Source organism: Nerophis lumbriciformis, linkage group LG24 (assembly GCF_033978685.3).
Source record: "Nerophis lumbriciformis linkage group LG24, RoL_Nlum_v2.1, whole genome shotgun sequence".
Classification (NCBI taxonomy): domain Eukaryota; kingdom Metazoa; phylum Chordata; class Actinopteri; order Syngnathiformes; family Syngnathidae; genus Nerophis; species Nerophis lumbriciformis.
Genome location: NC_084571.2, coordinates 27,600,025 through 27,618,595, shown reverse-complemented (window position 1 = coordinate 27,618,595; position 18,571 = coordinate 27,600,025). Strand labels below are relative to the sequence as shown.

General features: G+C 42.0%; 1 protein-coding gene across 1 annotated transcript in view; it reads left to right on the top strand.

Moving 5' to 3' along the window:
* The window catches only part of neurod2 (neuronal differentiation 2), a 36,059-nt gene extending 17,719 nt beyond the window's left edge, over positions 1-18,340 (top strand). The window contains 3 exon segments of the mRNA XM_061981908.1: positions 14,985-15,025; positions 15,027-15,100; positions 16,604-18,340. Coding sequence (XP_061837892.1) covers positions 14,985-15,025; positions 15,027-15,100; positions 16,604-17,696 — 1,208 coding nt within the window. The 3' untranslated portion in view covers positions 17,697-18,340.
* Positions 18,341-18,571: the final 231 nt, after the last annotated feature.

The following is an 18,571-nucleotide window of genomic DNA, read 5'->3' as shown; positions in this document are numbered from 1 at the left end:
ATTTGTGCATATGCAATTAAGAGAGGGCTGGAGAAAGGAGAGTGCAGATGGGGCCCAGGACGCTTGTGTGTGTGTGTGTGTGTGTGTGTGTGTGTGTGTGTGTGTGTGTGTGTGTGTATGTGTGTGTGTGTGTGTGTGTGTGTGTGCGTGTGTGTGTGTGTGTGTGTGTGTGTGTGTGTGTGTGTGTGTGTGTCTCAGATCCAGAAAGACAAGAGAAGTGCAGGTCGTCACCTCACATGTCTGAGAGAGGGAAAGATGGCGGATAGGGAGGGGGACGGGTGCTGTTGACAAAAGTAAAAAGAAGGTGTGGCTTAATGACTTTGAGTGTCTCCTGGATGCCATTTAGACGTGTAGAGAAGCATTTCACAAAGGGGAAGATTCTTTTCATTAGATGCGCTCCGTGTAGCGAAAGCAACAGCAGGTGCCCCCCGACGTCGCAGACCCCCCCACTCGTGACTAATCTGCGTAGAGAAAGAATGCAAAGTCATTTAGGAAATCTTCATTCCAAAGTGTGGGGAATTCGGGTGAATGCTGAGACCCAAATTGGCAAAGAAAGAAAAGAATAAAGGACGATAATGCTGGTAAAGGCATCCCAATGTTGGAGGAATACCGTTTTTCCGTTTTTCCATTGTGATGTTGGAAGGTGCTCTACAAAGAAACCTGGACTGTAGAGTGCACTGGTATATCAATCAATCAATCAATCAATCAATCAATATTTATTTATATAGCCCTAAATCACAAGTGTCTCAAAGGGCTGCACAAGCCACAATGACATCCTCGGTTTAGAGCCCACATAAGGGCAAGGAAAAACTCACAACCCAGTGGGATGTCAATGTGAATGACTATGAGAAACCTTGGAGAGGACCGCGGATATAAGCCGCACCCACTAACTTTTAAAGGAAATATATAGTTTTCCGTATAATAGCCGCATATATATATATATATATATATACATATATATATATATATATATATACAGTACGTTGTGAAGTGAGTTAGTTACACAGAAATATTTTGCAAATGTTTATTTACATACCTAAATTGTTTCCAATCGGTTCCTGTAACATGGCAGTAAAACGGCTGATCAAACAAAACAGAAGTCATTGTCATGGACCCACGAGCTGCGGAAGCCAGCTCTCCATTCAGCTACACATGTGATGATCTGTTAATTCATTTCTGGTTGTGTTTCCTTGGTTGATGTTTATTTCCTGTCAGCGCTCTTACTTTTGTCGCGTTTCCTGCATGTCTCCCCGAGCGCTCGTTTCCCTCACCTGTCCCTGATTGGCAGCCCGGCACACCTGGTTGCAGCTGCCAATCAGGCTGCTATTTATGCCTGCCTCGCCTGTTCCTCAGTGCTCGAGGATTGATTATGTTTGAGAACCTTTGTATTAGAGATATTATCGGCCGATAAATGCTTTAAAATGTAAAATCTTCAGTACCGGCTTTAAAATAGTAAAATGTATGACTTTTTAAAAACGCCGCTGTACGGAGTGGTACACAGACGTAGGGAGAAGTACAGAGTGCCAATAAACCTTAAAGGCACGGCCTTTGAGTGCCGGCCCAATCACATAATTAACACGGCTTTTCACACACACAAGTGAATACATGCATACTTGGTCAACAGCCATACAGGTCACACTGAGGGTGGCCGTATAAACAACTTTAACACAGTTACAAATATGCGCCACACTGTGAACCCACACCAAACAAGAATGACAAACACATTTCGGGAGAACATCCGCACTGTAACACAACATAAACACAACAGAACAAATACCCAGAACCCCTTGCGGCACTAACTCTTCCGGGACGCTACAATATGCACCCCCGGCTACCCCCTACCCCTAGAACCCCGCACCCCCCCCCCCACCCCCCCCCCACCCCCACCCCCCAACCCCGCCCACCTCAACCTCCTCATGCTCTCTCAGGGAGAGCATGTCCCAAATTCCAAGCTGCTGTTTTGAGGCATGTTAAAAAAAAAAATTAACTTTTTGACTTCAATAATAAATATGGCAGTGCCATGTTGGCATTTTTTTTCCATAACTTGAGTTGATTTATTTTGGAAAACCTTTGTTACATTGTTTAATGCATCCAGCGGGGCATCACAACAAAATTAGGCATAATAATGTGTTAATTCCACGACTGTATATATCGGTATCGGTTGATATCGGAATCGGTAATTAAGAGTTGGACAATATCGGAATATCGGATATCGGCAAGAAAGCCATTATTGGACATCTCTACTTTGTATGCATGACTGCTTCTCCTCTGTTGAAGTATATTAAAATCCTCTTACCTGCGCTTCGATCTCCTGGTTCCTGCATCTTGGGGTCACAACCGCCGCAGCCATGGGAGTTCACGACAAAACAGACACAATAACTCCACGTGGATGTTTTGGTGAATTTACTGAGGAATTGGTGAAACTGAAACAATATAAAAAAAACAATGTCATTGTGAGTTAGTAATGCTAACGCAGACACTCGTAAACATGTTAGCATATTAGCTAATGCTATGGACGTTTGCTTCATTACATTATGACAGCACATACAAATATGCCTGAAAACACTCCAACAGACGTCACACATGGGACGGTTTAGCAAGTAAGAATTGTTTTAGTTATATTGCAAAACTTACAAGTGTTGCTTGGAGTGATGAATAAAGAATACACATGACACTACGCTACGGACAGTGAGAAGACGGAACGGCACTTGTACTTCTGGTTAAAAGCTTTAAACAGCAGGACGAGCAAACTCGTCCAAAAAATGGCGCCATAGTGATAACACACCTTTTCTGTGGCTTTGCATGTGTTTTATGAAAACTGTTTGTATCATGGCCATCAGCGAAGAAAAATCCATGAATTCAACGTGTAGGAAAAAAGTAGCGGCCTATAGTCCGTAATTTACGGTAGTTTCTCTCTTTTTGGCAGAATTAAAAAAACATTTTAGAGAATGCGTCGACCTTTAGACGTCTTTCTCCAGTGCTGGTATTACAATTGTTTGTACTTACTCCTTTTTGTAGAATAAATTGATCATCTTCAATTCTAGTTACCTCTCATTATTTAGACAGCCTTAGAACTAAACAATCTGAGAGGATCCCCCTAGCCCCGAAAAGGGAGGTCCTAATAATAGCATATCATAGCAATACACCCCCTAGACCAGGCCTGGGCAAGTATTTTGACTCGGGGGGGCCAAATTTAGAGAAAAAAATGTGTCTGATTTTTAGGAACACTAATACAAAACCTCACAATAATGTCTGATTGAATGCTAAAAACGTTATGACAGACCGCCTTAAAACGGAATGGTATTTTAAATTTTTTTACTGAAGGAGACACCCAGAATGAATATGTAAATAAAGAATGTGGGATTGACAATATTAACTATGAACGATAAAACACTGAATATTGACAACATATGAACGTCACACCCTGTCAGGCTTGTCCCTGACAGTTTGGTTGTGTTTTAGTTTTTCCTCTGTGTTTGTTTTATTTCCTGTCAGCGCTCTTATTTTGGTTCAGTTTCCACCTTGTCTCCCTGAACGCTGTTTCCCCTCAGCTGCGGCGAATTGGCATCTGGCCACACCTGGTATCAATCAGTCGGCTGCTAGTTATACCTGCCTTGCCCTCCAGTCAGTGCTGGAGTCCAGTTTGCCTGTTCCTGGTTCCTGGTTTGTGTTTTTCTTGAATTTTGGACATTAAATTTTGTTTTCCTGCACCAAACCTGCCATCTTTGTATCTTGGGGTTCGTCACTACCAAGACGTGACACACCCCCTATTTTAAAATCAAGCGAAACGCAACAAAAATGCAACAAACACAGCAAAATATGAACGCGAAGGGTAAAAAAAAAACCCCACCTACAATCTGATATATCTGATATATCACTAAGCTTCAGAACTTTGTTGTAAAAATCTCTTTCCACGTCTGTCCCTGACACCCGCATTTCAGGTTGGCCGCTCTGCAAACACTCTGTGGAAACGCTCCCCACCCACACTGCTTGGTGCCTCGTCTGAGCTGCTGTGACTTAGATTACCATAGTAACTAATTAGATTACCATAGTAACCAATTAGATTACCATAGTAACTAGTATATCATGCAAAAGGGCAGATTCCAACTGTTGAAATACTTTGTAATACAGATGTCCGATAATGGCTTTTTTGCCGATATCTGATATTCCGATATTGTCCAACTCTTAATTACCGATTCTGATATCAACCGATACCGATATATACAGTCGTGGAATTAACACATTATTATGCCTAATTTTGTTGTGATGCCCCGCTGGATGCATTAAACAATGTAACAAGGGTTTCCACAATAAATAAACTCAAGTTATGGAAAAAAAATACCAACATGGCACTGCCATATTTATTATTGAAGTCACAAAGTGCATAATTTTTTTTTAACATGCCTCAAAACAGCAGCTTGGAATTTGGGACATGCTCTCCCTAAGAGAGCATGAGGAGGTTGAGGTGGGCGGGGTTGGCGGGGGCGGGGTTGAGGTGCGGGGGGGGGGGGGTAGGGGGGGGCCTAGGGGCTGACGTGGGGTGTATATTGTAGCGTCCCGGAAGAGTTAGTGCTGCAAGGGGTTCTGGGTATTTGTTCTGTTGTGTTTATGTTGTGTTACGGTGCGGATGTTCTCCCGAAATGTGTTTGTCATTCTTGTTTGGTGTTGGTTCACAGTGTGGCGCATATTTGTAACAGTGTTAAAGTTGTTTATACGGCCACCCTCAGTGTGATCTGCATGGCTGTTGACCAAGTATGCATTGCATTCACTTGTGTGTGTGAAAAGCCGTAGATATTATGTGATTGGGCTGGCACGCAAAGGCAGTGCTTTAAGGCACGCCCCCAATATTGTTGTCTGGGTGGAAATCGGGAGAAATTCAGGAGAATGGTTGCCCCGGGAGATTGTCGGGAGGGGCACTGAAATTCGGGAGTCTCCCGGGAAAATCGGGAGGGTTGGCAAGCATGACTGGGAGACGCAACTGCTCTGTACTTCTCCCTACGTCCGTGTACCACTCCGTACAGCGGCATTTTAAAAAGTCATACATTTTACTTTTTGAAACCGATACCGATAATTTCCGATATGACATTTGAAAGCATTTATCGACCGACATCTCTACTTTGTATAGTTCAAAACTTACGGTCATTTGAAAACATCACTGCACATCATAATGGCAGCTACAGTTTCCATCTTAAAGATCTAAAAAAAAATGATTTGGAAATGTCCGGCGGGCCAGATTGAAATGCTTAACATGTGGGCCTTAATTTACCCAGGCATGCCCTAGAAGCGCAGTGTCAAATACCATGAAAACGAAATATTAAGTATATCGAGTTGGTAAGGTTTTGTGGCAAAAAAAATTTCTAAATGCTAAAAAGACTGAAGGAATGCTATATGCATTTAATAAATCATACAACACCATGATAATGTGCCTTTTAGGTCCAAACTCATAAGCAGTTTGACAGTGTTTGCTTTTGTGTCGGCATTACGCCACATTTCTAGGTGGCTACATGTTAGCATTGTTGGTGTATTTTAACAGATATATAGATCTATGTTTTTTAATTTATTTTCTATTGTATTATTATTATTATTATTATTATTATATATTATTATTATTATATGTATTTTTATTTTATTTATTATTATTTTATATTTATTTTTATTTTATTGTTTTTTTAACATTTATTTTATAATCACTATTATGTTAGATCCACTATGGACTGGACTTTCACAATATTATGCTAGATCCACTCGACGTCCATTGCACCGGTCGCCCTGGGGGGGGGGGGGGGGGTAATCACCCACATCTGCGGTCCTCTCCAAGGTTTCTCATTGTCATCCCACTGGGTTGAGTTTTTCCTTGCCCTGATGTGGGATCTGAACCGAGGATGTCGTTGTGGCTTGTGCAGCCCTTTGAGACACTTGTGATTTAGGGCTCTATAAATAAACATTGATTGATTGATTGATGGCCCTGCGATGAGGTGGCGACTTGTCCAGGGTGTACCCCGCCTTCCGCCCGGTTGTAGCTGAGATAGGCTCCAGCGCCCCCCGCGACCCCAAAGGGAATAAGCGGTAGGAAATGGATGGATGGATGATTGATTGATTGATATTTCAGCGCTCAAATGCATCAAAATGCAGTGACTTGTGACATTCTTGGCACTGCATTATGACTTTGTCTCAAAGGTGTAGCTCAGTGGTTCACCTCAGAAAACATTTGGCTCTCCAAGTACCACCATAATGACCCACATTAAAATATAGTAGCGTAGTAGGCCTAGGTAGTCATTAGAAACAAGGCAGAGGTTTTGTTTAACGAGTATATTTTGTATTGTCGGCCACTGTGACAGTACACACAGTTCGAACAGTAACACTGTGTTTGAATATTTAATTAAGTGATTATTTGGCGTACAACTAGATGAAGCTTGCGTACCGTACCACAGTTTGAGAATCACTGCTGTAGCTCATTCAAAGCAAGCCTTGGATCATTTTGTGGGAACATTTCTCTTACTGTAAAAAAAAATAATTTAAAAAATGAGTAGATTTTACAGTAAAACAGTTGCATTTTTTCCATTTACAGTAATCCACTGTAATAACAACAGATTTTACGGTAGAAAAATGTACAGTCAGTAGCCAGAAAAAAATATCTGGCTGCTCAGTTAGCAGAATTTTACTCTCAAAATGAGTGGTACCATTTTTTCCATTTACAGTAATGAGCTGTAAAAATTACAACCATTTAATTTACATTTTAAAAAAATGACTGCTAGTAGCCAGAATTTTCCGTAAAAATACCAAAACACCGGTTTTTCCATTTACAGTAATGTACTCTAAAAATAATGACAATAGATTTTACTGTAAAAAACTGGCAGATTAGTTGAGTAAAGAGTGGTACCATTTTTTTCCCCAGTTACAGTAATTCACTCTAAAGACAATCATAGATTTTACGGTTAAAAAAAAAGGTCAGAATTGTACAGTAAAAAGTGGAATAATTTATTTCATTTACAGTAATGCACTGTAATAACAAGAGTAGGTTTTACAGTAAGAAATTGTCCAGTCAGTTGCCAGAATTTTTTTTGTAAAAAAACAGTGGAACCGTTTCTACAATTTACAGTAATGCGCTGTAAAACAACGAGCGTAGATTTTATGGTTTAAAAAAAAACAAAAAAAAACTGGCAGCTCTGTTGCCAGAATTTTACTGTAAAAATACTTTAAACTGTACCGTTTTCCATTTACAGTAATGCACTGTAAAAACAACCATAGCATTTACAGGGAAGAAAAAAAACTGGCAGCTAGTCACCAGAAATGTCTGTAAAAGTAACATTTGCGCGGTTTTTGTATTTACAGTAATGCACTGTAACAACAACAACAATCGTAGATTTTACGGTAAAAAAAAACCCAAAAAACTGGTCGCTCAGCTGCCAGGTTTTTACTGTAAAAATAGGTGCTACCAATTTTCCATTACCAGTATTGGACAGTAAAAACAATGAAAGTATATTTTACGGAAAAAAATGACAGCTCAATCACCACAATTTTACAATAGAATTAACAGTGGGTTTTTTGTATTTACAGTAATGCACTGTAAAGGATACTGTAGATTTTAGGGTAAAAAAAAAAAAGTGCTGGCTCAGTTGCCAGAATTTTATTGTCAAAATAACAGCAGCACCATTTTTTGATTTTACAGTAGCAAAAAAAAACCCCCCAAAAAACGGGCATTTTTCCAGTTACAGTAATGCACTGTAAAAACAATGACGTTACGGTAAAAAAAAAAACATGTTAGTTCGGTCGCAGAATTTTACTGCAGAAATTCACAGTGGATCCATTTGTCTATTTACAGTAATGCACTGTAAAGACTACTGAAGATTTCACGATGAGAAAAAAATGTGCCAGCTCAGTGGCCAATATTTTCAAGATTCAAGATTCAAGATTGAAGATTGTTTATTGTCATATGCACAGTTAAAACAGACAGTTTGCCGTACAATGAAAATCTTACTTTGCTAGTCCACCCTTCAACAAGTCACACGGTACTTAGCTAAAATGAAAATAATTTTAATTTAATTTAATTTAATTTTAATTTAATTTTAATTAATACATTTTACTGTAAAAATAAAAGTTTTACCGTTTTTCTGTAGATTTCACAGTAAACAAAAACAACTGGCAGCTCAGTTGAAAGAATTGTACCGTAAAATTAAGTAATATCGCTTTTCCATTTACTGTAAGGCACTGTAAAGACAACTGTAGATTTTACAGTAAAAACCTGGCAACTCAGTTGACAAAACTTTCTGTAAAAATAATAATGGTACCATTTTTAAATTTACAGAAAAATCGGTGTAAATTTGAGCTGACAGTTTTTTTCCGCTAAAATTACAATTTGTTTTCTTTCCAGTGTAATATTTTGATACCGATAGGTGTTTTTGGGTTGTGTAAAAGTTTGAGTAGCACATTTTGTTCGACAATTGCGTTCACCTCAACAGAGAAGCGGCGGTATGGTTAGCGTTTGGCATCTTTTTGGCGGAAGCACAGATGTTATAGTATAGGAAGGGGATTCATATGGCCCCATTCCTGGGGTAATTTCACGTGAGGGTGTTAATCATTTTGCAATGCAGTCTGCTGGAAATGATGGAGAGCGCCACTCTACATACCAACTGACCCGGTGGTCAAAGTTGGACCCACTACTGTTGTCTAGCGGTGAAGATAGATTGTGCATCTTCCCAATCCCAAATTTGTCACGTTTCATGTGTCAGGTAAACCGCGAAAAATGGGGCCATATCAATCCCCTTCCTATTGTTACATGGGCGCTTCTTTCTCAGCATCCGCAAATCTCTCCTCATCCTCCCCCTACTCGTCGCTGATTGCGCTCGCCTGCAGCTCGATGCTGGCGAACGTCACGCTGTTGACATTTAGCATCTATTTTGGCGAGGTGACTCGAAGGTTGTTTGGGACTTGTTGGGAGTCTGGATGGAGACGCCCCGCCCCCCTATGCACTCTTCCTCCCCCTCCTCTACTTGGCACGACTTGGCTGGCATGAAGGCCTCTCTATTCTCCCTCCACACACACACACCTACAAACACACACATGCTTGTATTTTTCACCTTCTTGAGACCTGAGAAAAATGCCTACCTCTTTAGGACCACCCTTTCTAGATATATAAAGATTTGTATTGATAATATATACATACTATGCAAATATAAAAAAGCTTGTTGTGAAAAATGAGTTGGAATTTCACAAGAAAAGGTCACAATTTCACAAGAAAAACTAAAAATGTTGGCAGCGTTATAATAAAAGTCGTCATTATACGCAACGCAAGTCAAAACTTTACAAGAAAAACTGAACATTTGTGCGATATTATAATAAAAGTTGGAATTTGACTCAATAACAGTCGCAATTTTACAAGAAAAGCTTAAAATGTTGGCAATTTTATGAAAAGAGTCGTAATTTTACTCGACAAAAGTTCAAAATTTTATAAGAAAACTTTAAAATTTTGGCAATATTATAATAACAATCGTAATTTTAGCCGGCAAAAATTATGACAAAAGTCACAATTCTACTTAAAAAATGTCACTATTTTACAAGAACAACAAAAAAAGTTGGTAATATTGTGATACAAGTCAGAATTTTTAATGACAAATGTCGCCATTTTGCATTAAAAAGTAATGATTTTACATAAAGTAATAATTTTACGAGAAAAAAAAATATGTTACAGAAACAGAAAGAATATGAGAAAATGTTCCCAATTTTATAAGAAAAAAGTCGACACATCGTGAGAAAAAGACTGCTTTTTGTTAATTTTTTTTTTTTTAAGTTTTGTTTCTAATTGGTTTTTAATCTTCATTATTTACTTCAAGTTGTTACAGTATGTCTCCGTATACATATTTATTTGATTTTTTAAATTCATTTTGGCCAAAGGGGGCACATTTCAATTCCTTACACACACTTGTTATTACATATGTTGGCCAGAGGGGGAGCACTTCACATTTTTACACACACTTGTTATTTCATATGTTGACCAGAAGGGCAGCACTTTAAAAAAAATAAAAAATTAGGGACCACCCTAATTTTGATAGATTTAACCACCAGGGTTACAAATGAGACATTCTCTATTAGATGCAATGGTTTTCCGTATTGGGACCATGATTTATGTCCTGACTTGTTCACCGGTCCTCATATGGAAGGTACTTTTCCTTGCTGGTGTCTCAAGAAGGGTAGAAATACAAGAACACACACACACACACTGCCAAAGGTTAGTTGGTGGGCTTCCAGGTTTCCGTCCCAAAAGGGGCGGGACACATTAGTGAATCATCACGGTTTCCTCGACACACACCACCAGGATGACCCCCATGATCCACCAAAACAGTCCCCGTCTGCGTGCTACGTGATCTGGTCGCTCGTATCAATCCGCCGAGTCCCTCGGCGCAGCGACTTGTCGAGCCAAATTGGACGTGGTGGTCATTTCTCCCACATTAACTCCACTAATGTGCGCTAAATAGAGATCTCAGGACTGGGACAGACAAAGCAGACACACACACAAGGACACGGGACTAGCTCGTCTTCTTTTTGCACTCCTCACACCTGAGCCACACTCTCCCTCGGACCCTGAACAAACCAGCAAACACTTGTTATGCCTCAATACCCACGAGCATTGCCGCAATGGAGTTGAATGAAAAGAACATGTGACAAAAGAGTCATTTGACAGCCGTGGCAGCAACTTGAGGGTTCCAGGTTCGATTTCCGCTTCCGCTGCTGTGCCCTTGGGCCAAATACTTTACCCACCTGCTACCAGTGCCACGCTCACTGGTTTAAATGTAGCTTAAAGACCTAGATAATGGGTTTCACTATGTAAAGCGCTTTGAGTCTCTAGAGGAAAAGCGCTATATAAATATAATTCACTATTCACACATATATGATGTATATACATATACAGTATATACAGGTAAAAGCCAGTAAATTAGAATATTTTGAAAAACTTGATTTATTTCAGTAATTGCATTCACAAGGTGTAACTTGTACATTATATTTATTCATTGCACACAGACTGATGCATTCAAATGTTTATTTCATTTAATTTTGATGATTTGAAGTGGCAACAAATGAAAATCCAAAATTCCGTGTGTCACAAAATTAGAATATTACTTAAGGCTAATACAAAAAAGGGATTTTTAGAAATGTTGGCCAACTGAAAAGTATGAGCATGTACAATACTCAATACTTGGTTGGAGCTCCTTTTGCCTCAATTACTGCGTTAAATGCGGCGTGGCATGGAGTCGATGAGTTTCTGGCACTGCTCAGGTGTTATGAGAGCCCAGGTTGCTCTTATAGTGGCCTTCAACTCTTCTGCGTTTTTGGGTCTGGCATTCTGCATCTTCCTTTTCACAATACCCCACAGATTTTCTATGGGGCTAAGGTCAGGGGAGTTGGCGGGCCAATTTAGAACAGAAATACCATGGTCCGTAAACCAGGCACGGGTAGATTTTGCGCTGTGTGCAGGCGCCAAGTCCTGTTGGAACTTGAAATCTCCATCTCCATAGAGCAGGTCAGCAGCAGGAAGCATGAAGTGCTCTAAAACTTGCTGGTAGACGGCTGCGTTGACCCTGGATCTCAGGAAACAGAGTGGACCGACACCAGCAGATGACATGGCACCCCAAACCATCACTGATGGTGGAAACTTTACACTAGACTTCAGGCAACGTGGATCCTGTGCCTCTCCTGTCTTCCTCCAGACTCTGGGACCTCGATTTCCAAAGGAAATGCAAAATTTGCATGGTTGGGTGATGGTTTGGGGTGCCATGTCATCTGCTGGTGTCGGTCCACTCTGTTTCCTGAGATCCAGGAAACAGAAACAATTACTGCATTAACGCAGTAATTGAGGCAAAAGGAGCTCCAACCAAGTATTGAGTATTGTACATGCTCATATTTTTCATTTTCATACTTTTCAGTTGGCCAACATTTCTAAAAATCCCTTTTTTGTATTAGCCTTAAGTAATATTCTAATTTTGTGACACACGGAATTTTGGATTTTCATTTGTTGCCACTTCAAATCATCAAAATTAAATGAAATAAACATTTGAATGCATCAGTCTGTGTGCAATGAATAAATATAATGTACAAGTTACACCTTTTGAATGCAATTACTGAAATAAATCAAGTTTTTCAAAATATTCTAATTTACTGGCTTTTACCTGTATATATATATTATATACATAGTGTGTATATATAAATATAATGTGTGTATATATATATATATATATATATATATATGTATACACTATATATATATATATATATATATATATATATATATACAGTATAAAAATTTAAAAAACAAAAAAATATATATATACATACACATATACAGTATATATATATATATATATATATATATATATATATATACACTTATATGCAATATATCCTTCCATCCATTCATCTTATATACATATATGTATACATACATTTTCTACTGCTTGTCCCTCTCGGGGTTGTGTGGGGGGGGGGGGGGGGGGGTGCTAGAGCCTTTCTCAGCTGCATTCGGGCGGTAGGCGGGATACACCCTGGACAAGTCGCCACCTCATCGCAGGGCCAACACAGATAGACAGACAACATTCACACTCACATTCACACACTAGGGCCAATTTAGTGTTGCCAATCAACCTATCCCCAGGTGCATGTCTTTGGAGGTGGGAGGAAGCCGGAGCACCTGGAGGGAACCCACGCAGTCACGGGGAGAATAGGCAAACTCCACACAGAAAGACCCCGAGCTCAGGAATCGAACCCAGGACTTTCGTACTGTGAGGCGCACGCACTAACCCCTGTTCCTCGTGCTGCTATATACTGTATATAAAAAACAGCCCAACTTTTTGCCGCAACTTTCTGAAAAAGACATTTATGTCTGCGACTATCACCAAAAAAAACATATGACCTCACCAACGTGGAAAATCTCATGGGACTTGCACCCTACCTTGTCACGGCCCGGGCGCACGCCAGTGTGCATTCATCTGTGCGCTGCGCTGAGCGCAACTCTAAGAGCGCGCGTCACTCCGGCTGCAGCAAGCAGCTGCATTCAATCAATCAGCCATCAACACGTCTGTCGCTGATGAGAGGACCTGCCTTCTTAAGCAAGTGCAAACCTGCATCCTGGGCCAGAACGTAGCGACCTGTCATATGCAGTAAGCCGAATCTATGTAGCTCTATGCTCTCTCTGTCTTTTCTTCCCCGCCGTGTTCACTTGTCTCGTGTTTTCCTTGTCGTCATCCAGCAGCAATTCCTCCGTTCCCGCGTCACAAGATGTGTGTCTCGTCTCCCCTCCCCGTATTCCTTCTGGTTCTCTGGCTGCTTTTTGGATCTCGACCTACCGCCCGGACACGGACCTTCGACGCCTCTCTATTGCCCCCAACTTCCTCCCCGTTCTCTGGACCTCCGAGCCTGTCTTGCCCCTCTTGAACCTCCGTCTCTCACTCAACACTCCCGGTAACACTCAGCAGTCAATTCCTACACATAGCCACACTTTTGGATTCGTCACACTCCATTCCATTGTTTATTATATTTTCTTATTTATATATATATATATATTTCATATAGAGATGTCCGATAATGGCTTTTTTGCCGATATCCGATATTCCGATATTGTCCAATTCTTAATTACCGATTCCGATATCAACCGATACCGATATATACAGTCGTGGAATTAACACATTATTATGCCTAATTTTGTTGTGATGCCCCGCTGGATGCATTAAACAATGTAACAAGGTTTTCCAAAATAAATCAACTCAAGTTATGGAAAAAAATGCCAACATGGCACTGCGGTTGAGGTGAGCTGGGTTGGGGGGGCGGGTTTGAGGTGGGAGGGGGGTAGGGAGTAGCGGGGGGTGTATATTGTAGCGTCCCGGAAGAGTTAGTGCTGCAAGGGGTTCTGGGTATTTGTTCTGTTGTGTTTATGTTGTGTTACAGTGTGGATGTTCTCCCGAAATGTGTTCACAGTGTGGCGCATATTTGTAACAGTGTTAAAGTTGTTTATACGGCCACCCTCAGTGTGACCTGTATGGCTTTTGACCAAGTATGCATTGTGTGTGTGAAAAGCCGTAGATATTGTGTGATTGGGCCGGCACGCAAAGGCAGTGCCTTTAAGGTTTATTGGCGCTCTACTTCTCCCTACGTCCGTGTACCACGCCGTACAGCTGCGTTTTAAAAAGTAATTAATTTTACTTTTTGAAACCGATACCAATAATTTCCGATATTACAATTTAAAGCATTTGTCGGCCGATAATATCGGCAGTCCGATATTATCGGACATCTCTAATTTCATATATATAAACGTAGAGTTAACTACGTCCCTGTTGTCTGTGACGTATACCTTGCCCCAAAACTTTTGCTCTTTTTTTCCCTTTTTTCCCCTAAACGGGTATTTTTTGCGGGGGGGATCTTTTTTTTTTGCGGGTCAGTCGGAACAAACGACGATCGGTCCTGCCTGGAAGCGCAAATTTGATCCAATTAGTTAAATAAATAAACAATATGCCTTCTGCTCGGCGGCCTTAATGCACTTATAATGCATGCACCCCCCCCCACCCCCACCACCCCACCCCAATCCCCCATGATGCAGTGCAGGATGAACCTATGGACCTAATTGGTGTAATTGTAGGATAAGCTGCCTACAGAATGATTCTCTCCCAATGCTTAACTGATTAATTGCTTGTGTTAATATGATTTAATAGCTTACTGCACTTAAGTTGGCTTCATGCTTCCATGGCTTCCAGAGAGGACACTTTTTTTTTAAAAAGAAGAATGAGGAGGTCAACATTTTTTTTTTTTTTTTTTTTTTTTTTGGGGGGGGTTGTTGTTGCACCACCATTTTATTTGTCTGTTTTTGCTGCCTTTTTTCTGGCTTTGTGCAGCACTAGTGCGGTGACAGATGGCGAAGCCCTCCTCCTCCTCATCTTCATCCTCCACCTTCTCTCTCATCTCTCTCTCTCTCTCTCTCTCTCTCTCTCTCTCCACCCCTCCAGGGAGGCCAAATCTCCCCGAATACGGGCGCATGTCAATCACAGGGCCCTCATGTGATGGCTTTTGCCGGTGACGTGCAGCCATATGGGCGCTGGCATCGCAGCCTCATAGCTGGTATGTATAACCTCCCTCTCTCTCTTTCTCTCTCTCTCTCTTCCATCACGCACACACATGCATGCTCCCACACTCACCCTCTCACTCCCGCGCTTGCAGGACGCGCGCTTTCTTTCAGGGAGGGGGGGAGAGAGAGCGACGCCAGTGAAGGAAGAGCCAGAGCTCCGCTTGCACCTGCACGCCGATACGGAGCGACGCTTCGGTCCTCCCTAAAGATGGTCTAAAAAAAAGGTTTTTTGTTTTTTTTTCTTCTTCTTCTTCTTCTCCCCCTGTCCTGTTTTGGTACTCCACCCCAGTACCCGGCCCCCCTCCCTCCTCGGCAAACATCCCCGCGAGAAGCGCTCCAACCCAGGTGAGTCCTGAATACCGTTATCACCAACGGTACTTGAACGCACCTTTTCTTGCCTATAGACGCGCATTTCCATTATCGAATTAATTTTTTTAAACAAACTTTTATCCAAAGGTCATCAAAAATGCAAATAACTGTGCGAGATTTTACAATTATAACAGATTCCTTTGTGCGCGCAAATTTAGTGTTTTAATTTTTTATTTTTTTTAAATCTTGACACACCTTCGTTAAACGTAATGTCTCTGCTGCTGTTGGCCCCCGGCACATTGAGTATATATTTAACGAGCCCTAAAAGCCTACAAGCAACATTTCCATCTGTTAAAAAAAAAAAAAAAAAAAAAAAAAAAAAGCTTAGCGCCTTTTTTTTTCTTTTTTTTTTCGCACAGCGAATTAAGTGTGAAATGCATTTGGTGTAAATGTACACGCTGCATCATGCACGCTCTGGTAATTAAACGTTGGCTGCGTTTTAATTGCCGCAAAACCAGTCGAGTGTGTTGAGATTTAATATATATATATATATTTTGCCCCTGGCACACACACACGCAAACACACCTCTAAAGATAATTAAGGCACAATTGCAGCCTATTAACTGACCTGTGCATGCAAAAGATTAAAAAAAAAAAAATTCATGGGGAAAACTATTTAATTATATTTATTGTTTAATACAAATATTTATTATATAATTTTATCTAATTATTTAATTTGATTTCATGTGTGGGAAATTGTTATTGCCTATATAGGTCACGTGGTGTTGTGTTAACAGGAATAATCCACATTTTATCCACAGAAAATTTCACTATTAAGAACACCTATTTTTTTTATATGAGTTTAATTCTCATAAAATGGTGATTGAATGGATAGTCCTAATTAAATCAGATTAAAAGAAGGCTGTCCAGTGAGAAGATAGTGTTGGAATGCAGCCAGGAGTGGATGGGGGGGGGGGTCCTCCCTCCCGCCTGATCCCTCATGGGACTTTTAGTGCTGGCCCTTGCCGGTGGGACCCCCCCCCCCAGGCCCCCCACCACCACCGCAAACCCTTGCTAGAGGACACGGCCGGTTACACGAATGTTAGCGAGGGTCTCCTAAATGTCTGTCTATAATAGATGTTCTGGTTCTGTGTCCATTCCGACTCACTTTGTGCTCCCCCCCCCTCCCCAGATCTAAAATGTTGACGAGGCTTTTCAGCGACCCCTCGTTGCTGCCCGACGTGCAGAAATATTCGGGCTGGGCCGAAGACAGCGACGGCGACGACGGCAAACTGAAAGACGACGACGCCGACCCGGACACCCAGGACGACATGGACGACATGGACGACCTGAGGGGAGACAGCCGGACGCACTCGGAGCACGCCGGCGAGGACGACGAAGACGACGATGCGGAGGAGGACGACGATGACGGCGAGGACACGGAGGGCGAGCGCCCCAAGAAGCGGGGCCCTAAGAAGCGCAAGATGACGCAGGCCCGCATCGAGCGCTCCAAGATGCGGCGCGTCAAGGCCAACGCCCGCGAGAGGACCCGCATGCACGACCTGAACTCCGCGCTGGACAACCTGCGCAAAGTAGTGCCGTGCTACTCCAAGACGCAGAAACTGTCCAAAATCGAGACGCTGCGCCTGGCCAAGAACTACATCTGGGCGCTGTCGGAGATCCTGCGCTCGGGGAAGCGTCCCGACCTGGTGTCCTACGTGCAGACGCTGTGTAAGGGTCTCTCGCAACCCACCACCAACCTGGTGGCCGGATGCCTGCAGCTCAACTCCCGCAACTTCCTCACCGAGCAGCCGTGCCCCGACGGCGCCCGCTACGCCTCGGGCTCCTTCTCCATGCACTCATACCCGTACCAGTGCGCCCGGCTGTCCAGCCCCCACTGCCGCCAGGGCTCGAACTCGCACCCGCTGGGCTCGCACGGCTACTGCCCGGCCTACGACCCGGTGTACGGCGGGAGCGCGTCCCCGGAGTACAACAGCCCCGAGTACGAGGCGCCCCTCAGCCCGCCGCCCCTGTCCATCAACGGCAACTTTTCCCTCAAGCACCAGGGTTCGGCGTCTCCCGACAACGACAAGGCGTACCACTACTCTATGCATTACCCCGGCCTGCCCGGCTCCAGGCCCGGCGGCGCCCACAACCTGGTGTTTGGCTCCTCCGGGGCCCGGAGCGGCATTCACTCGGAAAACGTCCTGCCTTACCACGACATGCACTTACATCCCGAACGAGCCCCCGCATACGAAGAACTCAACGCCTTTTTCCACAACTAGCCACAATCTGACCACTTTTATCGGAATCAAGACGTGAGTTTTGTTGAACTTCATCCAGAATTCCCCTTCTTGTTGTTTTTTTTTGCAATGGTCAGGGAAACGAGCGGGAAGGGGCGCACATGAAACACCACGTTGATTTTTAAAGTAATCATGTTTTTTTTTTTCATTATTATTTAAAAAAAAAAAAAAGATGTACTTTGTATTTGTGTTGATGCCTGTTTGCAGTTTTCCCACTTTTACACAGGAGACATTTAAAAAAAAAGAAAAGTTTCCTCCTGTGTACATTCTGTGTTTTCATTGCTTTTAATTTAGCAGAGAACAATAACGTTTTTTTTGTTGTTGTTTGGCATCTATGCAAAAGCAGACATGACAACACACACTTAAAAAAAATACACTTTTCTCTCTTTTTTGTTATTTTATTACCAAGTGAACCATTGCACTGTATTATTTATTGTATTATTTTAATGTATTAAATTATCATTCTGCACATCTATTTATTATTGTTGGGTTTTTTTATGTAATTAATGTGAACAGTCATGAAGGGATTCCATGTGCTTATTTATTTATTTATTTATTTTCCATGGTTCAACTTTGTATTCAATCAACTGTGTGGTTAAAAAATGAAATAAAATGACAAAAAGCGATTATGTGCTACTCCTTTATTTCCCATATTAATTGAATTATTTATATGCATTTATGTGTTTAAATGAGACATATAGAGCTTGTTGCTTTGTCCTCATTTAATTGGGGCAGATTTGAGCTAAACGTGCAGGCTTTGGGGGGGCCACAACCTGCAGCAGGAGCCCCTCAAAGGCCCCTCGGGGAGCGCCTTGGAGGCCATGTTGGCATCCTTCTCCCCGTGTGCGAGGAAGCTC